The 27173-nt window shown below is 55.5% G+C and overlaps 1 protein-coding gene across 3 annotated transcripts in view; it reads left to right on the top strand.

Moving 5' to 3' along the window:
* The first annotated feature begins 1219 nt into the window (after window positions 1-1219).
* GRID1 (glutamate ionotropic receptor delta type subunit 1) overlaps window positions 1220-27173 on the top strand; it is a 668729-nt gene continuing 642775 nt past the window's right edge. For all 3 annotated transcript variants that reach the window (XM_036829602.1, XM_036829603.1, XM_036829604.1), the window contains exons 1-2: window positions 1220-3666; window positions 5888-6043. In XM_036829602.1, coding sequence (XP_036685497.1) covers window positions 3588-3666; window positions 5888-6043 — 235 coding nt within the window. In that variant the 5' untranslated portion in view covers window positions 1220-3587. The remainder of the gene's footprint in view (window positions 3667-5887; window positions 6044-27173) is intronic.

Genomic DNA, 27173 nt, shown 5'->3' on the forward strand with positions numbered 1-27173 from the left:
CCTAGTAAAATGTAGGGTGCTGAGTGCAGTGCCTGCAAATGGTAAATGCTAAATAAGTATGGTTATAATTAGTATAACCGAAGATCTCTTTAGAAAAAGCAATCACCTGTGTTGGCTGAACTCTGTGCAAATGAAGGATTTATTGACCCAGTTTTAATTTCTGTGAATACATCTTTGTGTAGTGAGGAGCAAACCAAGAGGACTGAGTCCTGGGTGCAGCAACTCACCTGGTGCCTTGGGTAAGTTACTCCTTTCTCTGAGCCTCAGTTTTCCCCTCTGTAAAATGGGTTTGTATCATATGACCCAGAGATTGCTAATCTCTCTTCTCCAGCCAGGTTATTAGAGTCAGGGTGAACTTGTTCATCAGGTAGAGTTGCTTGCCTGGGAGCCTGGATTGGGGGAGGCAGCTTTTACAGCCCCAGAGGTTATCAGGGTCTAAAGGGACTGGGCTGGCTAGAATCAATAAGTAATTAAGGTTTTGATGAATCTGATAAAGCCCCAATAAGCCAATGTCCTTGGAAGCTGGTAATCCCAACTTCAGGTGGCAGAGAGGATTAAAATAGTTTTGCCTAGAGGTAAACAGGCATAGGGCCCCAGTGATCTCTGGGTCTGCCTCCCAGCTCTAGTAGAAATGGGACCTGTGCAGAGTATCCTTCCTGGCCAGTCAAGGTATATCTAGGCCATTCCAGTCTGGTAGGGAAGACTGGCTTGGCTTGGAAGTATAAGAGGATGAGCATTAAGAGATGAGCATCTTGGGATGGTGAAGGACTCCACACTGTCGGAAATGGAGGGGAAGGTGGTACCCAGGAGAGGAGCTTCTAGGGGAATGCCAACCTGTGTCATAGCCCTCAGGTCCCAAACTAGAGGGACCTCATCATTCAGATTAGAAACTGATAGAACTCTCCCCCAAACTATGTGTGTTTCTAGGTTGACTTCTTAATATTTGGAAGGGGGGGGCGTGAGACTTGTCTCACTGTAATCATGCTGCCACTACCTAGCATAATAAATATCAAGAAAAACTTCTAACTGGGTCGAAGTATCACACGTCTACTTTACTAACATACTACAGGGGTCCAAACAAGTGTGTTTGGGGATCCCTGACCCTGTGGCTCTTGACCTCAGATTTGAGCCCCTACAGGGTGAACATACCACCATCCTTCCCAGGAGGAGACTGTCTCCATAGGAACCAAACTGTTACATAATAAAACCCATTCTTTATTTCCCTTCTTTCTACAACTTTTCAGCCAGTGAATGGTAGAATTTCCAGGGAGTGAGAATGGAGGCATGGGGGTTTTGTAGAGCCTGGGACGGGTGTGTTTTACAATTCAAGGCCCCTAAGATGGATTTCTTGAGGAAGTGCCTTTGTGTGGGCACCACACCCAGCTGGACAGCCCAGCCTCCTTCAGGCATGGTCATTCCTCTCCACTTGCCCGTGGCCCCTTCATCCTGGAAGTCACCTTGCCAGCCCATGTGGTTCCCTGCTGTTTCTCCAACCCAGCGTCTCCTCTCCCCTAGGTTCCCACTGCGGCCCCACCAGCCACTGCAAGGGCTGCCTCACTGTTCTCCAAGCCTGCACTGTCCCCCTCTGCACAGCCTCCTTCCACACCTTTCCAAACTAAAATTTGCCAGTGACTTCTGTGGTAGGCAGCTTGGGACACACACATACGCGGGCGCGCGCGCACACACACACACACACACACTCAGACTAAATTCTTTTTCTTCCTATCTTGGCTCGCTAACCAGCATTCAATGCCTGGAAGCCTCCCTTCCTTCTCCCTTGGTAACCCCCACTCAGCCTTTAGAACTGTCACCTCCTCCAGGAAACTATCCCCTGGCTCTTCCTCCCAGGCTGGGTCACAGCCCAGAACGCGCCTGTGCATACATAGCTTATTCAGGGTCCTTGCCACATCTTTTAATGATCTGTTTAGGCGTCTCCCTCTCCTCTGAACGGGGAGTTCCAGGTAAGGTCTGTTGCTGAGTCTCTCTGAATCCCTCACGCCCTGCGCACGGCCCTGATCAAGGCAGGGGCCTTGGGGCGCGGGCCAACGACAGGGCCAAGCGGCGCTCCCGGGCTCGCGGAAGCGGCCCCTTGCACTAGGCTCTGCCAGGCGCGCCCGGACCGAGCTTCCGCGGAATCCCGGTCCGGGAAGGCTCAGCTGTCTTCCTGAAATCTTGGGTGTGCCACGTGGAGCCCAGTCTGGAACTTGTTGGGGGGGGGGCGGTGCAGGGTGGCTACGCGTCAGGCCTGCCACTTCCACCCAGGCTGGAGCCCAAACAGCTTAACGCTACATCTGGTGGTGGCTGGCCTGAGGCGTTCCCGGAGCGGTGGAGAGAGCCCCGCTCTGCGCTGGCCGCGAGGAGCCGGCTCTTTGCCCTGGGCTCGCGCGTAAAGGCTCCGTGCAGAGTCGGAGTCTGAGCACACCAGCCGCTTAAAAGGCTCCTCACGTCCAGGCGCCGCGGTCACGGATGCGCCGGTTTCCGGCCATGAATTGGGCTTCAGAGTGCGAGCCGCCTGCCCGACTCCCGGCTGAGCCCAGGGCCGCGGGGTGGGGGATGGGCGCCCGCCAATGTCGGTGGGGCCAGCTAGGGTTGGAGCCTGCGGCCGTGGCTCTGCTCCGCGACGTTTGGCAGCGGCGGGTCCCCTTTGGCTCCCGTTGCGTCTCGGTGCCTGCTCCGCGACGTTTGGCCGCGGCGGGTCCCCTTTGGCTCCCCTTGCGTCTCGGTGCCTGGCTCAGTGCCCCGCCCGGTCTCTCTCCTGGCTACCCCTGGCCTGGCTCCGCGAGGGGCTCTCTGCCCAGGGCGGGGGTCATGGCCCAAGACGCAAGGCGGCTGAGGTCGGCGGGCGCCAGGGGGGCCCGGGAACCCTCGAGGGCAGTCGGAGGCCGACCCTTCTCCATCCTCTGGTCCCTGGCACGGGGGGCACGAGGCCCAGGGCCGCCAAGTCTCTGCGCGCCGCAGCCCCGGCCGGTCCCCATCGCCCGGCTGGCCTCCGAGCGTCCCTCGGGCTGTAAGCGCTGAGCACCCGGCGCCCCCTCCGAGCCGCGAGCGGGAGAGCGCCGCGCTGCGAGGCAGAGGCTCCGCAGTCACGTGGTCGAGAGGAGGGCGGAGGGGAGGGAGGCGGGCAGGGAGGGGAGGGGAGCGGAGTCGAGGGGGAGGGGGAGGGGAGGGGGCGTCCTCCGCAGTTCGGCTCCTCGCCGGGGCTCAGACACACAGCGAGCCCGGAGCCGCCGTGCCGGCCCGGCTGCCGCCGCCACCGCCTCCGCCGCCTCCGAAGCCTCCCGAGCCGCGGGGAGCGCCGCCGCCGCCGCCGCCGCGGGCCGCCCCCGCCGCGCCGGCTTGGGCTCGGGCCGCCAGCGCCGCCGCAGCCACCAGCGGAGCCGGAGCGGGAGCCCGACCGCGCTGGGCTGGGCTGGACTGGGGCGGGCGCAGGGCGCAGGGCGCAGGGGCGGGCGCGCGGGGAAAGACGCACGGGCGGGCTTGGCTCCCGGGGAGCGGCCCGGGACTGCACCCGGACCGGCGCCTCCCCGCTCCGCGCTGCCCTCGGCCTCGCCCCGGGCCCGGGCGGATGAGCCACGCGCCCGGGGGACATGGAAGCGCTGACGCTGTGGCTTCTCCCCTGGATATGCCAGTGCGTGTCGGTGCGGGCCGACTCCATCATCCACATCGGTGAGCGCGGCGGGCGCGGGGCCGAGGCTGGGCGGGGGCCCCAGCGGCGCGGGGGGTGCGCGGCGTCCAAACTTGGCTGTTCCCTGGGCCGAGGGGCTCGGCGGGCGGTGCTCCCCCGAAGGGCCGCTCCGCGCCGCCCCGCGGAGGAGATGTGCACGGGCCGCGCCGCGCTCCCGTGGGCTCCCACTGCTTCCCGGGGCTCCAGTTCCCCCCGCGGGGCCCCGCGGCCTCTGCCGACACTTAGGGCCGCGGCTGCGGGAAATCTGGGGCTAGGCGCAAGTCCAGACCCGGGCCCCTGGCGGGGCCGTCGGCGGGGTAGGGCCAGCCCTTAGGCGCAGCTCAGAGTAGCGGGGGCCGAAGGCGGGCAGGGCCCGGGGTCTCGCCAAGTTGGCAGGGCAGGATTGAAGAGGCCCGACCGGAACCGTGCGTGAATGTGGGTGGGTGGGTGTTGTCAGCGTGTGTCTCTGTGTGCGCCTGTGGCTCCGTGTTGGTGTCACTGCGAGAGGGCGTTGGGGTGTATGGGGCCATCGGAGCCTGTGTTGGTGCGTGCATGACTGTCAGCCTGTTAGAGTGGACACAGTGTCTGCCTGTTTTTCTGGTGTGTGTCTGTGTACCTCTCTGTATATGTGTGTGTGTGCGTGTATCTGGCTGTGGCGACAGCAGCCCAATCCTGGACAGTCCCAGAGTTTCCTATGGCCCAAGTCTTGGGGGTCGGCACATGGTCTGGGTGGTGGGAATCAGGGAAGAAGCCTGGGCCGCGGTGTGTGGTGTGTGGGGGGAGTGTGTGTGCGCGCGCTGAGCGGGAAGAGACGGATGGAGGGAGAGAACCGGCAGAGGAGAGAAGACGAGATAGAGGAGAGGAGGAGGGGGCACGTCGCCGATGGGGAGTGTGTGGGAGTTGGTAGCAGCAGGGGAGAAATCCCAGGAAGTTGGTCCGGGCTGGGGGACTGACAGCGGTTGCTTTTGGGGAGCCCGTCTGCAGTCGCTTTTCCGGAAGTTGGGAAAGACCAGCGAGCCCAGAGAGGCTGGGGGGTTGGGAGGTGTGAGAGGCAGGGATGATGGGACAGGCGAGGCAGGGGTGTTATGGGTGGTCAGAGACTAGGCCTGGACTTGGTGCGCTGCAATCCCCCTGCAGGGGTCAGGAGCCGGGACCAAACCTGCTTCCCAATGGTGGTGGAGGTTGGGGGGGGGGCACTTGGGTCTCGAGGTTGGCATTGCGGCTCTGGGTGTAGCATGGAATGGGACCTCCCTCCTCCCGCCCAGCCCCCAGCTCGGGGGGTCACTGGGCCCAGCCCTGGGACTGTGGTGACCCTCAGGGCCTGGTGAGGGGGGAGGACTCCGGAGTTGTCCAGGCTGCAGGGCCAGGTTTGGCGAGTCCCACCGATCTCGGCTTCAAGCGCTGGGAGTCGGCCACGGCGGTGCTAAGAGCGCAAAGGGCCAGCCGAGGCCGCCCCAGAGGAGCTGTTCATGGTTCTAGAAAGCACTTTCAAGAGCGGCTCCTTCTGGGCTCCTCAGCCCTGCTGAGTTAGAAGGCAAAGGGTCTAGGGACATACCCCTACCCGCCCCCCCCCCAACGTAACGCGGCAGGAGAAAAAGTGGGGAAGGATGGAAAGCAGGCGGCAGAGCCCAGGGATCCAGGCTGGGACTGAGCTGCCTGTTTGCCTGTCATCGGTTATCAAAGGCCCCTGCATAAAGAAGCCCCCTGGCATAGGAGAGCCACTGTGGACCTGCTTGCTTAGCTCTTTGCAGAGGGGGGTGCGCAGGGCAGAAGGAAGTCATTGTTCCATTTTGGGATTGGGACTGGAGAGACTTGCCTGCAGGGGAACTTTGTGGCTCCTGGGATAGGACTCATGGGGCCCTGTCAGGGCATTTAGGTGCTACCTGAGGTCACAACAGCTTGGCTCAGTCCATTATGTGGGGCATGGTTGGTACATGAGGTGGTTTGGTTGTGAGACATTTGTGTGACCTGGTGGCAGCATGTGCCATGTGCATGTGTAACTCATGTCGACTGTGTTGGAATATTTGGGGGGCATATTTCTGTGTTGGGGGAATGAGGAGAGCCTTAAACTATCCTATCAGGCTGAAACCGCAGCCCAGAAGTCCTGCCACCTGGCAACCTGCCTTCCTGCCAGCACCATGACCAGAGGGCCAAGGCTGGGGAAGGGGTGGGGTGGGGAAGAGCCCCTCTCTAGGCCTAGTCTTGACCCCTCATCTCCTCCAGGTGCCATCTTCGAGGAGAACGCGGCCAAGGACGACAGGGTGTTCCAGCTGGCTGTATCAGACCTGAGCCTCAACGATGACATCCTGCAGAGCGAGAAGATCACCTACTCCATCAAGGTCATCGAGGCCAACAATCCTTTCCAGGCTGTGCAGGAAGGTGAGTGGCCGGCCGCCATGCCCAGGGCTAACAGGGCGGGGGCCTGCCAGCAGCGCTGGAGCCCTACAGGGTCGCGAAGGGCTGGGCCACGCAGGGTTCCCTGAGTGCCTGGGCAGTCACGGTGTCGTGCACGGTGCGCGCTCCCTCCCCGGCCCACCAAAGCAGTGGTTCGGGAGTGCCTTGCGCTTTGGGGCTGGAGCGGAGAGCCTTGCGGGGCGTGTCTCGGGCTTGTGCGGCTCCTTTCCAGCTGGGTGGGCGCGTCTATGAGCCACGCAGGCGTGTGTGGCTCAGGGCTGTCTGTGTTGAGTGTGGGTGGGTGTGTCTGCGAGCAGGGTACCTGTGTTGGTGCACCTCCCCTGACCTGGATGGGCCAGTGTCTTCTTCGCTATCAACCGAGGAGCGAGGAGCGTGTGGCGCCCAAGCCCGTGAATGCACAGCATCTCTCGCCTCGAGGCCCCTCTGTGCCTCGGCTGGCGTTTCTCGGCCGGCCGCGCTCCTCCTCCGGGTTTGGAGGAGCCGTTCTCCCTCGCGGTCCCCGCCGTGGGTGGAGGCGTCCCCGTCTGGGCCGAAGGTGGGCGCTGTTTGACCAGAAAAGCAGCGGAGTTGGGCCAGGCCAGGCTGCGGGGAAATCCTAGCCCGCGCCTGGGCCGCCGTGGTCCGCAAACTCGGCCCGCAGGCAGAGGCAACAAGTGCGAGGCTAAGCGCAGAAGCCCCCTCTGCTCTTCCCTCCTCTCTCATTCTCTCACCCTCCCACCTGGCTTGAGCCTGGGCTCTGGGCCTCAGGTATCTCTCCCACGATGCCTGCTTCCTCATCAGAGACTAAGGCTCTCACTGCCACTGGTATCTGCCTGGCCCAGGGCCCCTTTCCTCTCCTCTGCCCCCACATCCATGGTTTCTCCTAGTTCCATATATCCAAGGCTTTGACTCTGAGGCCCTCGCCCAGGAGTATTGAGGACAGAGGCCACAGCTGGTGGCGGGGATTTCTCCCAGGAGGAACAGACAGGACAGTGGGTCGGTGTAGGGAGGAGGTGGGCTGGCTGAGGGCTCCAGGCAAGTTACCCTCCCCCCGCCCCTGGGCCCAGAGACCTCCTCTGGCTCTAGGTTATATGTTGGCTACTGGTTTTCTTGTATCTCCAGGAATAGGGTGACTCAATGAAGGCTCTGGTCTGGGTGCAGAAGGTCAGAACTGGTGCTGGGGAGAACTTGGTGCTGGAAGGAGGTTTTGCGGAGTCTGCTATTCTTGCAGAGGAGGGAGAAGGCCCAGCTCTGGGGCCTGAAAGTCCAAGGATGTCTTGAGGTAGTTGTGAAAAGCTGGAGGTCTGGATGTGTTTTGGGGGTGGTGGTGAGTGGGGTGAGGCTGGTGTTGTCTGTCAGGGGAGCTGCCACTCCCGGCCCTGGCAGATGTCTGATGTTCATTGAGGTACGAGGGAAGGAATCCCTGTCCTTTTTTGCTGTCTGATCATGTCCTACCTGCAGTCCCTGCCCCCACCTGCCCTGTCCTTGGACTTTTTTTTCAGTGTGCCCTCATCACAACTGTTGCATGTGCTTGGGGTGGACTCTAGCCAGGGGAGGGTGGGACCTCCTTAGGCAGGAATGACCCTAGCTGGGGTGGGGATCTGTGGTGACACAGGCTTTTCCAGTTACATGCCACAATTTTCACAGTGCCTCATGCTCCCTTGACACCGTCCCCATACACTTGTCTCTGTGGACATTCATTCTTTGTGCTTGGGAGCTGAGGACACAGCTGGGTAGCACCTGTTTCCTGCCCCAGGGAGCTCACAGTGTGATAGGGATGCCGCCTGTGTTTGCCATGGCAGTTTGGCTCTTCCACCTTTTCTGTTGACATACATTGTTTCCATTGACTTCCCCTCGCTGTGTTGAGTATTCCATGCTCATTCATTTTGCTCCAAATGATGCCCATTGGCCACCCCCCCCACCTCCCTCCAGCAGCAGGTCCCCAGAGACTGAAGGTAATGCTCTTGCCCAGGGTTACAGTCTCAGGCAGGTAACACACATGGGTGGACTGGGCAGCTGGGCCTGGAAGAACCTGGAGTGTGGGGTCTGGAGAGGTCACCTCTGTCAAAAGGAGCAGCTGTTCCATAGCTTCAGCTGACTTTACCATTTGGGAATGAAAATCCTAGTGTTATAAATGGGCTGATTTTTTTTTTTTTTAAAGAGGAGCCCCAAATCTGGACTTTAATGTAAAACCTGATTTCTAACTGTTCTCGGCTAATCAAACAATTTGAACAACACAGTACAAGCCAAATAAAACAGAGCTATGGGCCGTTCAGCCTTCAAGCCCTAATGCAACTTTGCTCTGGAGACACAGGGCTCCACCCAGGGGCCTTTTCTGGGTCTCAGTTTCTCTATTTTTATAACTGGAAGAATGTCTCAGGCTCCAAGCATGGCAGGCTGACACAGTCTTGGAAGGGTGTGAAGTGAGTGTGTGCGTACATCCAGAACTAGAGAATTGGAAGCTGATGGCTGACAGTTGTCCAGGTAGAGGAATACTGACCAGGTGGTGTTGGGCTACCCTCTGCCCAGAGGGCGTGTGGGGGTTAAAGTTGGCATGCTTTCAACTGATCAGCCCTGTGGGCAGAAATTCACATCATTATCCCATGACCTTTTGAAGCCCTGGGATGTTACGAGGGATGGGAGGAGCTCATCCCGTCCCTGGGATGGGACTCCTCGAGAGCCTCAGGGAGTACAGAGCGGGGCCCGGAGGCTCCTCCTCCCTGGCCTGAGGCTTGGCGCGGCAGGCCCTCAGCTGGCTGGGTGTCCTTCCTTCTGTGCTCTGTGGGGTGCTGTCCATCCCATGGCTTAGCCCTGCTTGATAGATATCTCATCTCTCTCCTGGGCTTGGACAGTCACAGCAGCAGGACATGGGTGGTAGATACAGCTCGGATGGGAAAGGAAAGGACTTCTTGGCTGGGCAGTGGCCAAGGATGAGGGCAAAGGCAGACTGGGGTTCAGTCTCCATCATGGACTGGGCGAGCTCCCAGTGACAACCCCCCCACCCCCGAGGTGGAATTGGGATTGAAGTGATGCTGCCCCATTTTGGCTTGAGAGGTAGCACCATGCAGGAATAAGAGCTTTGTTCTTGGAGCCCAAGAAACTGGGTTCAAATCTTGCTTGCCTCACGTGCAGTGTGATTTTGGGAGAGGCCTGGCCCTGTTCTGAGCTTTTGTTCACATATCTGTTGAAAGGGAACCATCACAGTACCTGCCTCCTGGAATTACTGTGAGGATTAAATGAGATGAGACATGTATGAATTGTCTGCAGAAGGCCTGCAGTAGGTGTTCAGTAAACATGAATTCCCTCTCCATTTCTTGACCAACTGTGAATCCATCTCAGCTTCTCCTGAGGCTGTTATTTTCAGCTGCACCATTGCTTAAGCTAGTGAATTCCTTGAGAGCGGACCCTAACTGACCTTTTCATTTTCAGCTTTTTGCTTAACTTTTTCCCTCCTGATTATAAAAGAAATGCTTTGCTACAATGAGCATGAATTAATTTAAAAATGTGAAAAAGGAAAAGGGCAACGCATGCTCATTATATAAAATGTGGAAGGTACAGGAAAGCATCAAGAGACAGAACAAAATCGTTTGGAATTCTACCACTGTTCTTTCCTTCTAGTCTTTTTTCGCGCACTGAATTTCATAAGTGCTGAGAGTTCCTATTCTGTTCAGTTGTGTATATATATATATATATATATTTTTTTTTTTTTTTTTCATTTAACATATCATTGGCTTTTTTTGAAATCACTATGAACTATTTGTAAACATTACTTTTAATGGCTGCATATATTTTCAATATCCAAAACAACTGATTTTTAAAAATGCAAACATTTATGTTGAGATATGCTTAAGTATTTTTTTTTTTTTTTTTTTTTTTAATTTATTTATTTATTTATCTATGTCTGTGTTGGGTCTTCGTTTCTGTGTGAGGGCTTTCTCTAGTTGCGGCAAGTGGGGGCCACTCTTCATCGCGGTGCGCGGGCCTCTCACTATCGCGGCCTCTCGTTGCGGAGCACAGGCTCCAGACGCGCAGGCTCAGTAATCATGGCTCACGGGCCTAGTTGCTCCGCGGCATGTGGGATCTTCCCAGACCAGGGCTCGAACCCGTGTCCCCTGCATTGGCAGGCAGATTCTCAACCACTGCGCCACCAGGGAAGCCCTATGCTTAAGTATTTAATGAAGAAAACAAGAAACTCTACTTTGGCTTGTTGGTCCTAAGATTTATACCTGCAGTTTCTTCAGGCTGATTTTGTATCCATACAAGCTTCTTACAAGCTACCTTTTGAGGCAGTTGGTCAGTTTATGTAAAAGATTGGATCACTTTTTAATAAAATATGCATTTGGTGAGGATTTAGCAAATGATAACACAGAAATGGTATTTAAATCTCTAAAAGGTTGTATCTTAGATTTAGTTGGCAAAGTCCATATTAACAGTAAGTGTGAAAATTTGTCTTCTAGATACTAGAAGAGATACTAATTTGTTAAATAAAAAAATTTCATATTGCTTTAAAGTGCCTGCTCAAGGAGAGGATTACATAAATGCATAAATGCATAAAAGAACTGCCTGAACACGAGTCTCTTCCGTTCACAGTATTATCTTTTACTGTAAGTAAAAGACTTGAGTTATTGGTTATGCTGTAGATATATCTGTCACAGAGTGGAAAGATAACAATTTAGGGAAGAGGAAGAAAAAAGGAATATATGTGATGCATTATTCCTTTTAGTTACAATAAGCACAAAAGTGTTTTAGGAAGACAAGGTAAAAATCACCCAAGTATAGCTTGGTGTTCACAGAATACAACAATGAAACAATGAAATAAGAGGAAAATAAAGCACAGTGAGCTTGGTGGTGTCCATCTGATGGTCTTGCTCATATTATACTGGTCACTCCTAGGTGGTCACCCTGCCCCTTACACTCTATGACATCTGCTAGATGGTTTCCCTCCCTGAGCTTTGATGCCTCTGGTGTCTTCCTTGACTTCCCTTCAGAATTGTAGGTCCCGCTGAGGCTGTATTTTTGCAGCCTCTGCTGGCAGACCCACTGTTCTCCCTGATAACGGCGTTATAGGTCCCTGCCTGGGAGATACTGTCAGCATTTCCCTGGGTGTGATGTTAGAGTCATTAAAGATGCTTGCAGGCCCACACCATCATTCCCATCCACTCAGCTGCATAATTTTTCTCTTGGTGCTGAAACAAATTTTACCACAACTTTGCTGGTTAAAAATGGGAATGTAGGGAATTCCCTGGCGGTCCAGTGGCTAGGACTTGGCACTTTCACTGCTGAGGGCCCGGGTTCAATTCCTGGTTGGGGAACTAAGATCCCACAAGCCTATGTGGTGCGGCCAGAACAAACAACAGACAAACAACAACAACAACAAAACGGAAATGTATTATCTTACAGTTCTGCAGGTCAGAAGCCTGACATGGGTCTCCCTGGGTTAAAATCAAAGTGTTGGCAGTGCTGATTCCTTCTGGAGGCTCTAGGAGAGAATCCATTTTCTTGCCTTTTCAGCTTCCAGAGGCTGCCTTCCTTCCTTAGCTCCTGGCCCCCTTCCTCCATCTTTAAAGCCAGCGATGGTGGGTGGGGTCCTTCTCACAGCAAGTCACTTCTGTCCTCATACCCACTCCTCTGATTCTTCTGTCTCCCTCCTCCCAGGACCCTTGTGATTACACTGGGCCCACTGGGATAATCCAGGCCTATCTACCTGTCTTCAGATCAGTTGATTAATTCCATTTGCAACCTTAATTGCATTGCAACCTTGCTTCTCTTTTGCCATGTAGCCTAGCATATTCACTGTTCCGGGGATTAGGATGTGCATGTGTTTGTGGACCATTTTTCTGCTACCGTGTTGGCACACCTGGCAGGTGCCTGTTGTAGGCAGTGCACATCGTGACCCTTCCCTTTCTTCCACTCGGTTGGCTGCACTTTTGCTTACTGGGTGGCATCCTCTTGTCACTTGGGGCATATGGCCATGTTTCCCTGTCTTTCAGACTTGCTCTGGAGGTGGCACACTGTAAGTCTGCAGGCCTCTACAGACTTCCCTGTGCTCTCCAATGACACACTGACTTCCTTCCTGGGGCCTGCAAGCTGCTTGTGCCTAAGGAGGTTCCTAGAGGAATCTGCTTTGTGAATAGCTAGACTGTAAGTCTGTGCCACCGTGCAGGTCCATGCCCTCCATTTCTTCCAGGCCAGGTTCTTCAGACCCCCCTCCTCTCCCCGCCCTCCATCCCACTCACCTAGAGCACAAGGTGAGGGTCCCTACAAAGGACCCTTTGTAGGTGGGGTCCCTACAAAGGTCAGTCTTTCTCAGCTGACACACAGGGTCTTCTGCCAGTGATGTTCCAAGCCAGAAGATGGCTGTGGCCATGGCTGCAGGTGCTGATGGCCGCTCACTAAAGTTGGGCTGGGGACAGGGAACCATCTAGTCCCCTCTGTGGATTCCTCACAAGCCTGTGTCTATGTAAAAGAATAACTGCCACCTTCCCTCAGCTAGACTACCAGGCTTCAGAGCTGTCCTTCATTCTAGGGTCACTCTTGTGTGTCCTGACACACACACTCTCTCTTCATAGACTGTACTCCTGCCCTCCCTACATCCTCATATTTAATGGGTTCCAGAGGCTCCCTTTTAGTATCCGTATTGCCGTAGCCTTGCCCCCAGATTGGGAGGTTGGACTTAACTGGCAGTGAACAGATGGGCATCTCATGCCAGGCGTGTGAGTTGGAGGCCATAGGTCTAGTGAGACACTGTTCCTCGTGCTGCCTCCAAGCTGCTGCTATTCCCATTCCTGGTGACATGGGAACTTTAACAACCTTCCTGTCTAGGGCAGCACGTTGGGGCCATTTGTCCAGGTTTCTCTTGCAGGATAGCTAAGAGACTGAAAGCCACATCTTGTAAGGGCAGACAGACTCTTTCCAAATTCTTGTAGCTGCCAGGTCAAAAATCCCCTTGCCTTGGCCCCTATATCAGCCATCTTCTCTCTTCACTTGGCCTTTTCACTACCCAGAAAATTCTGTCACCTAAAAACTTGGAACATTGAGTCTGTACTGCTTGTTCTCAAACCATTTCTAACCCAGTCTGATAACCTGGCTATGAATCTTTTTAGACTTGGCCACACAGGGAAGTGCCTATTTGTTCCTACCCTTTGGTTTTGTTCTGTGGTTCCCTTTGTATCAGTCAGGATAGACTAAGTTATACCATCATAACAAACACTCTCCAAGTCTAGTGGCTTAACATAACACAAACTTATCTCCTGCTCATGCTACATGTCAGCTTGGAGCTTGGCTCATCATGGTCACTCAGCTTGAATATTGCTAGTTGCTGTGCCAGAGGGAAAGAGAGCTCTAGGGGTCTCCGCCTGGATGTGACACATGTCACTTCTACTTATAATTTATTTATTCATTTATTTATTTTAAAATTTTATTTATTATTTATTTTTGGCTGTGTTGGGTCTTCGTTTCTGTGTGAGGGCTTTCTCTAGTTGCAGCAAGCGGGGGCCACTCTTCTTCGCGATGCGCGGGCCTCTCACTATCGTGGCCTCTCTTGTTGCGGAGCACAGGCTCCAGACGCGCAGGCTCAGCAGTTGTGGCTCACGGGCCTAGTTGCTCCGCGGCATGTGGGATCTTCCCAGACCAGGGCTTGAACCCGTGTCCCCTGCATTGGCAGGCAGGTTCTCAACCACTGCGCCACCAGGGAAGCCCCTTATAATTTATTGACCAGAACTAGTCGTGTGGTTCCAGCCAGTTGTAAGGGATCCAGGAAGCACAGACATACTATGTGCCTGGAAAGAGAGAGAGAACTGGAAATAGTTGGTGAATGACACAAATATCTACTACTCAGGTCATGTCAAAACAACCCTCCCATTTCCTTGGTGACTCGTTAAAACAACAACAAAAACAAAAGAAACAAAAAAAAAAGCAAATAGAATTTTAGGTATTGGATCCTGTTTGGACCAAATCCATGGCTCCCATCAGTTCCCCTTTGCCCACTCATTTGCTTGTCCCTCTGCTCCAGAAAGTGCCAGGCAGCCCTTTGGTGTAGGGGGACGTCAGGAAGCCTGGGTCTCCAGCCCCGCCAGGCTCTCAGAAGAGAGCCAATCTGTGTCTACCAATCTTGTCCTCTGTGAACTAGGGCCTGGATGGGCCCAGCTCTCCCAAGAAGACTTGGGCTCAGTGCTTCCTAAGGAATGAGGTGAAGATTGGCTCTTGTGACACCAGCATCAGTGGCCCCCACAGCTGGACTTAAGCAAGTCTGTGTTTCCTGTGGACTCAGCAGGACTCCCTGTGGCCCTGTTTCTTCTACAGACACCCCCTGCCTCCTCCCAGTGCCCTCCTCATCCCTACCTTCCCCCACAGCAGCAGCTCTCTCTCTTTTGCTAAGGCACTGGGCTGGAGTGGAGACTCATCTCTGCCATGGGCTGGCCTGTGACAGCTCCCTTCTCTGGAGTCTGGCCTCTCTGACAGGCATGGGGCCCAGGAAGGCAGCTGGGTCTGTGTCCAATATCCCATCATTTGGGTTCTCCTAAGACCTTCCTTCCAGCCTGTAAACAGCCAGTTTCCTGGCTGATGGCCACAGGTTGGGAGAGAAAGACCCAGGGTTCTCCCTTCCGGGCCTGAAGCACAGGCAGGGTAGCTGGGAGGTGGTTAGATGGCCCTCTTCTATCTGTTTCTGGCCCCGATCTGGGCAGGGCAGGCTCGCAGTGGGTGAAGCCAGGGGCACCAGGCTGCCCCTCCTCCTCGAGCCACATCTGGAGTATGTGGCTCTGGCTAGTCCTGTCTGCCTAGTTTACCTCCCTTACATTAGTTCTTCGCCAGACCCACCAGAGGCAGCTAGACACTGCAGCTCTGTCTCTGCCTGCCCTGTGCCTGTTCCCAGCCAGAGCTCAGCCTGGCCCTCCCATGCCTCTGCGTGACATTAGACATGGTGCCTACAAGCCGAATTGGGGGCAGAAGAAGTCTTGGTGATTTCACTCACAGACTGGGGTTCCCGTCCCTGCTCTGCTGTCCGACTCTGGGCAGGTTACCTCAGTTTCCTCGACTCGAAGATGGGAATGATGACACAGAGGACACTGTGATGGTCAGTTGAGGAAATGTACTGCAATGCCCAGCCAAGGGCCAAGCACAGAGGTTGGGATGGTTGTTATAGTACCAGCCTGAGTGGTCCCAAGGGGCTCTTGGCCTCCTTCCACTTTCTGACCTGGGCTGGGCGGGCTTTCCCAACCCCTGCCCTATTTAGGGTGGCTTGGAGTTGATCCTGGCCTTGCTGGTGTCCCAGGAAAGCAGGTAGGCAGGTTGCTATTGATGACATGGTTTACGTGGAGGCTGCCTGGAGCCACCAGTGTGGGCTGGGGCTCCGGGAACCTGTAGACTGTCGCTGCACGGAATTGCAATCTTGCTGCAGCCTTGCTGTTCTGAGTGCACACGGAGTGGCCCGAATCCAGCCAGCCTGGCCCAGCCCCTGAGCAGCTGGCCATAGTACCCATAACTTGCTCTTTTTGGTGGAAAGGGGTCAGGCAGGTACGGGTTCAAATCTCAGCTCTGTGACTGATTAGCTGTGTGGTCTTGAAAGGTCACTTGTCTTCTCCAAGCCTCAGTTTTAATACCTGTGAAGTGGGCTACCTTGGGGTTGTGGTGATGGATCTAGAGAGGTGGCTTACACCTGGCAGAAAGGAGGCTGTTGGCACACAGCAGCCCACTGGGGCGCCCAGCAGAGGCACACTGAGGGTGTGGGTGGTGGCACACAGTACACTAAGTAGGCATTGGTTCTCTCTGTGTCCTGGCCACCATTTGCTCTGTTCGCCTGTTCACCTGCCAAGGGTACATGACACCCCTTGGTCTCTGGGCCCTGCCTGGGTGCTACCAAACCCCAGGTCAGGGCAGAGACACGGTCCCTGCTGGCTGGACACCATCCCCACCCCCACCCCTTGGCTGGAGCTCTTGGCTCAGCCTGGCCATGTGCCCGCCCTGATGTGGCCTGAGGCCCTGCAGACTCGCCCTGGGCCTGGCCTGGCAGGCTGTCTCCGTGCTCTCCCATTCCCACGCAGCCCCTCCTGCACTTGGTACAAAGGCAGAGGCTTTGGGTCTTGCCCTGGCTCTGTTCCTGAACCGGGACTGGGGGCTTTCTTCCATCCTTCTGTCTGAGCACCCAGAGACCTGGGAGGGAGGGAGGGACCACACTCTGGGCCCTGGTCTGGGCTCGGGGCTCAAAACTCCGCGACCTGAACTGGGCCCTGGGCGAGGCCCTGGCTGCTCGTCTCTGTGGTGTCCATCTCAGGAGGTCGGGGCCGAGCGCTGAGGAGGCCGTGACTTGGCTCGGCCCTTGGACCCTTGCTGCCTTCCCTGTCACGGCCGCAGGCCTCAGATGCGGCTCCTTCTCAGTCCTGGGTGGTTCCCAGGGCACCTGCCCTCACTCGCCTCTCCCTCCCTCCCTCCCTCCCTCCCTCCCGGGCTCTGGTAGCCCAAACAATCCAGTGGTCTGCCCCCAAGTCCTGTGGGCTGCCAGCCCAAGCCTAGAGCTCTGGGGGAGCATCTCTCCCTGTCACGGGGCCCCAGGCTGGAGCCTCAGCTCAGGGCTGGCTCGGGGCTTTGCCTACATCCTGCATAAAGGCTTCTGAGGGCTGAGGCATGACCCTGCACGACCCACAGCGCAGAGCTGGGCTGCACAGGGCGCCTATGGCCAGTGTTCCTCAAGGGACAGGCAGGGGGTGGCCATGCCTCCGGGGGAGGGTGGTGTGTTGGGCAGTGCCGAGGACGGGGGGCTGTCCAGCAGCGGGGGTCGGGTCCTCTGGCATGCCCTGGAATCTGGGCCGAGCACCCCTGCCTGTGTGTGTGTGTGTGTGTGAATGTCCATGTGTGCCAGTATATGGGTGTGCAGGTGTGTGCATGGGTGTGCGTGTCTGTGCACACACATGTGCTCATATGAGGAGGCTGTTGCAGATGTCCACGCTGCCTGGGCACGTTTGGCGGAAAGAGCCGCAGTTCCAGCTGCCACTGGGAGCCAGCCCAGGAGCCTCACCGAGGGAGGGAATGCAGTGAGCTTGGCAGCTGTGTCTGCTATAGGCTCCTGGTGATGGCCTGTTAAAAAGCAGAGGTGTCTGTCAATACCCAGTGTCTACTGACACCTGTGCCCAGGGCTGTATGAGCATCATCTCTGGACCACCCTGGGGAGCACGGGGATTATATGGAGAGCAGAGCGAAGCAGGGATTGCTTCAGAAACGCGAAGGATTGGTCGCTGAGCCAGCATTCCCCTTGTTCCTTGCCTGCCCTCCCACTATGCACATGACCCTCCCTTTATCTCAGCCTTTGTCCAGTTCTCTCCACCTCTACCACCATCTCCCCAGCCTCAGCCTGGATCCCTGTGGTCACTTACTCACTGTTACCTGGCTCTGCCCTCCTCCCTTCCAGGCCTCTGTCCGTGTAGCAGCCAGAGCTATCAGAAAAATCAATCCTGTCACCTCCCTCTTCTGCTGCAACCCTTCAGTGGCTCCCTGCAGTACTAAGAATAAAATCCAGACTCCTTGCTAGAGCCTGCAAGGCCTCAAGTACAACAAGGGCTGAGCTCACTTGCTTCACTGCTGCCACTCCTCTTGATCTCTTTGCTTCAGCCACATTGACTTTCTTCCTGTGTCTCCAACAGTTGAAGCACGCTCCCACCCCAGGGCCTTTGCACATGCTGTTCCCTCCAGCAGGAAGGCTCTTTACATGATAGGCTCCTTCTCAGCCTCAGCTATTCCTCAGATCTCACCTCCTCAGAGAGGCTCCCCTTGGTTCCAAGTAAGGACCCTCTTATTCTCTGTCAAAGCCTTCTTTTCCTTCTTTGCATGCTTCCTCACCTGCAATTGTGTTATTAATTTATTTGTGAGGAGCGTCAGGTCTGTGAGGGCAGGGAAGTGTCTGTCTCATCCAGAGCTGAGTTCCCAGAGCCAAGCCTGGTGTGCAGCTGGTCATGGGTGCTCAGTAAAAGCCTCTGGATGGATGACAGAACAGATGGACACACGAGACCTCTGCTCTTTGAGGCCCCCTCAAGCTTGTGGTCCTGCCTTCATGCTCAGAACCACTCGGAGTCCCATGTCATGTGGGGCCTGGAGGCTTGATGCATTTATAGCAGCCCTGTCCTGCCACCTGAGGCCCACTTATGCCAGCTGTTCCCTCCTGGCCAGCTTCTAAATGTGAAGATCTTTCTCCTGGCAAGAAATGCTAGGAGCAAATACCACAGCCTCTCCCTGGCAGTGGCCACTTCCATGGGGGATTCCAAGGCCCAGCACAAAGGGTACAGTCACAGTGGAGGGGTTTCTCACGCTCATGGGCTGGAGCGGGAAATAGTTTTGGAGGACCTGTTTCTGGAAGGCGTTTCCCCGCCTGAGCTGCTCTGGCAGGGGCTCAGGGCCATTGGCCTGTCCATCCGCTCTGAGATGCGCCTGTGCAGATCGGAGTGGGTGGTGAGGGAAGGGAGGCTGCCCAGGGGAAGTAGACATTCCCCCTGGGCTCCAGGTGCTGGCCCTTGGGGGCTGTGTGGGCTGACTGCTGTCTGGGTGTTGGGCATGAGCCAGGACTTGGGTTTCCATCCTCGTCTCTCACCTGGGAATCCTCTGGTGGTCTCGGGAGCCGCACCCCGACATGTGGCCTCAGTCTCCACATGTATGAAATGGAGATGACGTTGTCCTAGCCACTGCCTCTTCCAAACTTGGGTAAGGAAAAGGGCTGGGAGAGGGAGGAGCAGCTGCAGGTGTGGGACCAGTGAGTCTGGCAGCCTCAGCTTGGAGGGGAGGGTACTGCCAACCCTCCCCCCAGCACCCCTGCAGGAGCTGGTGAGCAGCGCCCATTTACGAGGATGTAGCCGCCACCCCTGCCACGTTGGCTTCTGAGGAAGCAGGAGTTAGAACCCTTCCAGTGAGCTGGGGCTGAAGGGGCTTTGAAGCTCTGTAGTTGTTAATGATGGAAACCTCATCAGGAGAAGCCTGAGCGTGGCTCAGAGGACCGACTGTGTCAGGCTGCTTAGCTCCTGCCAAGAAAATGGACTTCTTGAAGGGGAAGATGGCGGGTCTGTGATGGGTATCAGCACCCACTGATCAGTACTGGCGAGTGCTCCAGGGGAGCTTCTAGATGGCGTTGTGCAGTTAGATAGGACTACATGTGCTCTCTGCTCCAACCTTGCCTCTGGGACGCTCTTCAGGAGGCCTTCCCTGACTGCTCTGCTCCCTTAGCTGGGGCGAGGTCTTCTCTTGGCTGCCATGCCATCCTGCATGTCTCGCCTTGTGTCTCAGTGGGTGCCTGTGAGGCCTGTGAGCTCTACATCTCAGGACTCCCAGCACATGCAGGGCCGGAGCAAGTGTTTGTTGAGTGGCTGTCTGACTGTACTGATGGCATGTACACATGTGGGTCTGCAAACACACACGGGAGTGCATGCCTGTGTGTCCTGGCGCGCTCCCAGACATACCCCTGCAGACGGACTGAGCCCCTCCCTGGGGGAGCCTGTCAGGTGGCCTGCCAGGGGTGTGCCTTGAGGACCCCGCTGGGACTGTGGCAAGGTGGCTGAGCCACGGCACTGTGGGGTATGTGGAGAGTTTCTGAAAATACCACCGCCTAGCAGCCTCACATCAGGGAATCCTGCCGAGTGTCTGAAATCACGCTCTATATTAGTCACGTGGGTGTCAGGAATACTCGTACTGGCCTAAGTAAATAGGGATATTTATCAGGCCGTGTAATGGAAAAGGCCTGACGTTGCGTAACTTCAGGCATGGCTGGATCCAGGGACCCAAACGGTGTCCTCAGGACACCACCTCCTTCTCCACACCCTGTCCCTGCCTTCCCCTGGGCGGGCTTCCTTTCCAGGCAGCCCCATCCACTCAGAGCCCCCAGGCTATTGTAGGCTGATGTCTAATCGGCCCAGCCCCCTGGTCCTTCCCCACGGGAAGAGGGGGACTGTTTAACAAGAGTCTCACAGGTGTCCCAGGATGGCTGCTGTTTGGCCTGGCATGGGGACAGGCTCCTTCTGGAATCAGTCCTGGTGCCAGTGGAGTGGGGTGCCCTGATTGGCCAGGCCTGGGGCTGCCCCAGCCCCAAGCTGAGGGTGAAGGGGCAGAGCAGACCTGGGTGGGTGGTGTCACCTCGGAAGTGGGAACGGCTGCTCAGCGTGGGGCTTCTCTGCCCACAGGACACTCGGGACTGGAACTGGGCTGGAAGCCCTGGGGCAGCACCTGGTGACAGGACGTTCCCACACAGTGGGCTCCAGGAGACCTCAGACCTGGCTTACTCGAAAGCTCTGTGCGGCGGGCAGGACTAGGAGGGTGAGAGCCAGGGTCTGAGCTCTGTGGTGTGCCTGTGCGCGGCGGCAAGCAGATGGGATGGGGGCCAGGCGGGGCCGGAAGGCTTTCTGGGTGAGGGGCACTTGTGCTAGCCCAAAGGCCAGGAGGCTTTGAGTGAGGGAAGCCTGCGTTTCAGGCATGGGGCAGGGTGAGCTGAGCTGTGGGTGGCATTTGGGGCAGTGAGGGAAGGGTGGGAGCCAGCCTGGTGGGGCAGGGACTGGGGGATGGGAAGGGGGAGGGGACCGGGGGCCTGAGCCCTCTCCCCACTGGGTGTCCTGAGGGTTCCTGTGGGCGTGGTGTGACCTGGACCTTCCTTTGCACCCCCAAGTCCCGAAGGGAGGCAGGGCCTGATCCCCAGGAGGTGGAGCTCACTGCCCTGTGGCCTCCTGCAGGTCCTGGTGTGTCTGCAGTCCTACCCCATACTGTGCGTGCTGTCAAACTCTATTTGCAGGAGGGGACAGGGCAGTGGGTCTTGGCCTTACACACTTGGCCCCCACTTTATAGGTAGACACAACCTGTAGCCTTGGCCCCAGACTCAACCTTTTCCACCTGGGGTGAGGGGGTCTTTCCTATCCCCACACACACACCACCTGTTTTGGGCAGGGGTCTCTGTCCCCTTCTTCCAGATGGCCCATTTGTGGCCACCCCTGGAGCTCACCCAGGTTCCAAGGGAGGGGAAGGGGTCCTGGGTTGGCATCCAGAGACCTGGCTTGCCCCAGCAAAGCAGAGGGCCAGGTCTGCTCACCCTTCTGTCCGGTGGGGACACTTGTCTCAGGCTACCGCGGACCCTGGGAGGCTGGGCCGGTCATGGCAGAACTAGGAGTGCCAGGAGGGGGCTGCCTTATCGGCAGAGGCTCCCGCATCCTCCTGGGCAGTATCTGCCCCACACTGAACGGCTAATTGAATAGAAACCCTCCACACTCTGCTGTGACGCAGAGCCCGGGCCCTACCTAATCTCGTTAAGAAGTCCCCTGACAGTCTCATTAGGTGGCTGGCTGCTCAGAGAGGTTTATCTCTGCCACGTGGTGGTCAGGCCCCCAGAGACTGGGCCTGGGATCAGGCCCCCTCCCAGCTGCCCTCCAAACAGGGGCTCAGGCAGAGGTGAGGCTGCTAGGCTCTGCTGGCCACCAGCAGTCCTTACTTAATTGGATATGGTTTGCTGGACTTAATTACTTTAAAATTATTAACTTCAGCCAGAGAAAGCAGGCGGGGTGGGGGGTCAAGGAAGAAATGTGAGCCACCCAGACTCCTTCCTGCCTCCCAGCAGGTGAGCTAATGGAGGCGCTCATCACCATAGATTTCTTTCATTTCAGCTCTGGGCGTGCTCCTCCAGTTTAGACCGTGTTCAGAAATGCGCATTTCTGCTCCACTAGGAGGTGTTCCTGGCTGGGCCGTGAACGGTCATTTGGTCCATCCCCCTGTCCCAGGCCCCTTGGTTTTCCCTCCTCAGACACTGAGCACTGGAGTTCAGTAGAGAGAGGACAAGGAGAGCCAGGCATCACTCACTCTGGGACTGGGGTCTCCAGAAAGAGCCCTCCCTCGCATTGGCTGACACGGGGACCACCTCCTTTCCCAACTCGGGAAAGATGCTGCATAAACCTAGCAGCTCTGAGCTGAAGAAGGCTTACGTTCTCCATAAGGAATATTTCTCTGCAAGGAATATTTCATCTCATCAGTAACGTGAAGCAGTGGAGCGGTGGTACGTGCGTGTTCTAATTCACAGTTCTACAGGAATTTTAAAAAACTCAAGATATTGGTTTTCTTTCCATTAGTGAGATGGCGGTAGGCAGTAAAGCCCACTGTCTTCTTATAGTCAGATTTAAATTGTTTTAATTATACAGCCCGTATTCTCCCAGTAACATACCATCTCTGTGAGTTAATGGGCTTTGAAATCTCCTTTTGTTCCATACACTGTAGATACAGATTTTTTTGTAAAATGATTTATTTTATATATAGAAATTCAGAAAATTAGCTATGAGGTAGCTTCAGGTGAGTATTGCGTGGTTCTGTTATGTGAGAAGAAGGTAAATAAATGTCTACAGAAGACCCAGCCCGAATTCCTGGATGGAATTCTGAGCATCTCCCTGTCTCTGGAACAAGGTTTTCAGAGCACAAGTGATGTACAGGGCTATCAGTGGTGCTCTGACAGCAACAGAGAGAACATTCCTATGCTGTATAAATTTCTCTGTTGATTCTTCAGTCAGGATATTGGAAAGGAAATGTTCGTTCATTCATTCATTCATGAGTGTCTACTGTGGGCTCGACCCTAAACTTGGGGATACACAGCAAGGAAGGCCATGATCTTTATCCTTAAAGAGTTGGTGCTTTCCAGAGAAACAAGCATTTATCTACATGACTCTCAAATAAGACCTTTTCAGTAGTCAGCGCTTCTGTGGGTTGGCTGGCCAGGCAGGCCTCACAGCTCACAGGGCGCCCTCTCTGTTGATGATCTCTAAATGCTGAGGAGGTGCACAAGGGTCTGACTCAGGTTGCCCCTAGCAAGGGAGCATTGTGGCCCTCTAGGGCTTCCTGGAGGGTGGGCTGGGCCAGGCCAAATCTCCTGTTCTTCAGACCCAGGGCATCCCTCAGCCCTGCCCTCTTCATTCTGTCCTGGGGCCCTGGCCCTGTCTCAGGACCCCCTTGAGTATCTACTAAGGCCCAGTCTTAGGTCAGCCTACCTCTCAACTGGGTGAGGCTGCCCTACTCAGGCCAGTGGAGTAGCCAGAAAAGACTCCTGGGTCCTGATGGCCATTGGCTGAGGATCCAGTCGGGAGCTGTGTGTGTGTGTGTGTGTGTGTGTGTGTGTGTCTGCACTGGAGGCGATGGGATTCACCCTTCTTGGTTCCCCTGGCCTGGAGCTGACGCACTACTGGAGTCAGCACCTGGGATCATCCGGAAGTGCTGTGTGGCCTTCGTTAAGTTGCTGCCCTCTCTGTTCCTGATGCTGCAGCAGGCAGAGTGTGCAGTGGTGCTCCTACCACAGTCTCAGGGAGATATGCCCTCCAGCATGAGGGCAATGAGACCCCTTCCTTCTCTAGTGCTTTCTTCTTGCCCCTGCTCCTTGAGTCCATGGGCACTGTGTTTGGAGCCCCGGCAGCTAAGGGTCTCTTAACAGGGCCATGGGAAAAGACCAGAATCCCCTCAAGGGTTCAGGAGTAAGCAGGATGAGCCAGCCCGGGAGGTCCAGCTGCCTCTCACCCACATCAGCCCTCTGCTGGAAAAGCCCAGAACGATCCTTCTTCATAAGCTTCCTCAGCATAGAACCTCAAACCCAGAACCCCTTCCCACCCCCTGATAGAACTTCTAGAATTAGTACCCTTAAATCTAGACCCCTTAACCAGGCTCACAGACCCCAGTATAGCATCCCAGGCTAAAAATCTCCATGGCAAAACCTCAGGTTCCAAATCTCTACATGGACGCCTCAGAATAAGAGCGGCAGACTCAGAACTCTCTAGCCTGCAGACCCAGTTTGGAAGCCACGCAGCCCAGACCCTCCAAGCTAAGCTCCCCTGTTACAGAATCCCAGAACCATGCCTTTGGAGCCAGACCCAGCTCAGAACCTCAGCCCAGTGCCCCACTCTCTGGGTGGGCAGGGGTGGGGAAGAGGGGCGCTGCCCCACTGCTGGAGGTTCCAACTCCACAGATGTAAATGCTGGACCCACTTGTTGTGAGATGTGAGTGAGATTTCGTGACACGTGGCCTCTTGCAGTGTGTCTGGTATTTACAACTGGCGAGGAGTTCTGTACTTCTGGAAACTGTAAGAAAGGGGATGCCTGGGCTGAGGGCGGACTGGGGACTGGGAGCCCTACAGCAGAGAACTGCTCGTCCTCACTGGCTGCAGTTTTACCCTGAGCAGGGATAACGTGTTGGTAGGAGGGGTGCAGTGTGAGTGCCCAGAGTCCTGGCTGCGTGAGGGGATGCAGCTGACACGGGCCATCAGCCACAGGGTTCTCTGTGGTCCTTCTGGCTTGTTTAGTCGGGCAGTGGAGGCCCTGAGGGATCTGCCAGCATGTCGTATCGGGATCTCTGTGTCAGCAGTAGGATTTTCTCTCTGTCTCCAGATCACCTTGCTCCCTTTTTTCTTGTGTTTGAAGGGCTCATGTTGAAAGATGGACCTGGGGGATCAGGGACAGTCCCTGCAGGAGGCGATGTCTTAAGTGAGGCCTGAAGGATAAGGAGCACTTTTCCAGGGAAGGGATGGGGAACAGCATGTGCAAAGGCTGAGAGGCAAAAGTAGGGGTGCCCTGGGGGAAGTAAGGGCAGGAGTGTGAGGTGGGCAGTGGGAGCTTGCAGAGCCTGAGGAGCTCAAGAGCGTGGAAGCCCTCCAAGAGTTTACAGGATTGGAGGAGATGGACTGGATTTGTCAGCTGTAGGGGCTGGATGGGAGAGGCCTGGAGTTGAGGGGAGTAGGGGGGTCCACCTATGGTTCTCAGATACGAGGGGCCTGAACTAGGCGGGCAGAGAGCTCTGCCTTTCCCTTCCTTCGTGGGCATCCTCCATGCATTCCTCCAGGGCCACCTTCTCCAGGCAGCCCCTCCGGTCTCCAGTCCTCACCCCAGCAGCTCTGCTCTGATGCCCCTGCAGGCTCTGGCTGCCTTGAAAGCTCCAGCAGGCAGGGAGTTCTTGGCCACTTTTTTTTTTCCCTCCCTCCTTCCTTCCTATGTTTCCTCCTTCTCTCCCTCCCTAATTTTTATTTTCATCAAAATTATGCATGCAGATAGTTGAAAGAATTGATGACTTCCACAGGGTTAGAAAACCAGCAGCTCCTCCCCCCTGCATTCTTCCCCTCAGTGGCAGCCCCTGTTCCCTCTTAGCGGATGTTGGGTGTTTACCTGCACATTTCCCAGGGCACCCTGGATTGCACCCCTTGACTTCTCAGTTTGGAGGCGGGGACTCTTGGGACCTTCCTGGCTCCATTCAGGGCCGACATTTGTGATCAGTAGGTGTGATGTTCACATGACCACTGGATTCCTGACCCTTTACTGGCTGGTGAGACCCCACAGAAACCATGCTCAACAGAACTTCAGGAGGCCCCCCGAAAGGGTTTGCCCTGGGCCAGGACCAGGCCAGGGCCCCGGACATCCCATCCCATATTATCTTCGCGGTTCCCTGGGGAGGTCAGAGTGGGGAGGGGCCCTCCTGTCATCTTGGAGAAGTGACCATGGAAAGTGCAAGGAGCTGGGAAGTCAGAAAGTTCCAGAAGGCTGGCCCAGCTCTCCTGCGTGTGCCTTTCACTTGGCATCTTTTCCTGAACTGCAGTTCCTAATTGTGTGTCAAGGGCCTGCCATGCGTTTGTCTCTGTGCTGGGTTCTGGGGATACAGCAGTGAATGGGAGAGACCTCATGAGTCTGTGTCTTTATTTCTAAGATGGGGACCACTCGACTTTCCTGGGCTGTTGAGGAATGAGATATAGTAACAGCATGCTCCAAATTGAGTTCTGCACAACTAGTTCTACAAAATGTTGCGGGAGACACAACATGTGACCCAGCTAGATGCTTCTCTTGGAGACATCACCATGCGCATTGGCATATTTAAGGCTCTGAGAAGTCCTGCAGTCAAGAAGCCCGTTCACTTTTGTGAACTCAGCATTTGCAGGCTCAGTTGAACATGGAACTTTCTTTGGCAGAGCACCCAATAGCATCCTGTGTAATCACTGCTTCGCAAAACCCATTTTGGAAATGCCAAGGCAGCATATGTAAAGTACCCCACAGAGCGCCTTGCACCTGTAAGGCGCTCAATAACTGTGAGTCTCTCCCTGCCTCCGTGTCCTGAAGGAGGCACAGGGACCAGGCAAGGGCCAGCTGCCCACAAATCAGCTTGATGGAGCTGACGGTAGCTCACACACTTAGGTATTAATGGTTATAGCAACAAAAGTCAAAGTGAATTTAATCTTAAAAAGGCAAGGAGTGATTTTTCCCCATGCTCTGCCAAAGCAGGACTTCATAAATATTGCAGTGGGGTGTGCTGGATGCCGGGCACTGCTCCTGGCTGGGAAAATCTCCGCCAAGCACCATCCAATAGCAAAGCCGCACTCCTGTTCTTGTTAGCAAGACTCTCCACCTGACAGATTTACCTGGCAGTGCCTCTGGCTAGCCTGCGGATGGCAGTGGATTTTGCAGGCCTGTGTTCTGGAGAAAGCGTCCTTGCAGCCACTGATGTGAGGAGGGACTGAGGGCATGGGAGGCTCTGCGGACCCAGCACCTCCTCAGCCTCCTAGACATGATGTGGGATGAGGGAGCCTCAGTTTACTTCTCTGGAACATGGGGATCATCATGCTCAGCACTGTGGGTGCCTTGAAGTAGGGACTGCATCTTCCCCACTGTATCCCCATACCCGAGCACAGGTGAAAATCAGAATTGGCTTTTGAAGGATGAATGGGAGTTTTTTATACATGTCGTAGGAGAAGGGCATTCTAGGCAGACAGCACTCCATGTACAAAGGCATGGAAGCCTGAAAAAGTCTGACCTGTGACATGAACCATACATAATGTGCAGGGAGTGTGTAAGGACCAAACAAGTGACAGAAAACCCTTCTCTCTCGGGTTGGATAGGGCAGCCTCGGGAATTTGCTTCCTACGCCAGAAGAGACACCAGGAAGGGAAGCATGGTATGTTCAGAGACAGGAGTGATCCCTGCCCCCACCCTGTTCTGGGGAACTGGTTGACTTCCTCCTGACAGCCAGCAGCAGCAATAAATGAAGGAGATGGAACATGTTATTTTAATTATATATTCTCACCGCCTAATTATAATTTTAATTGATATGTGAGCAGGTGCTGTGCTCTTCAAAGCAGTTTAAGGCAGGAGCATTCCCTGGA

This window comes from Balaenoptera musculus, chromosome 16 (genome assembly GCF_009873245.2).
Source record: "Balaenoptera musculus isolate JJ_BM4_2016_0621 chromosome 16, mBalMus1.pri.v3, whole genome shotgun sequence".
Lineage (NCBI taxonomy): Eukaryota > Metazoa > Chordata > Mammalia > Artiodactyla > Balaenopteridae > Balaenoptera > Balaenoptera musculus.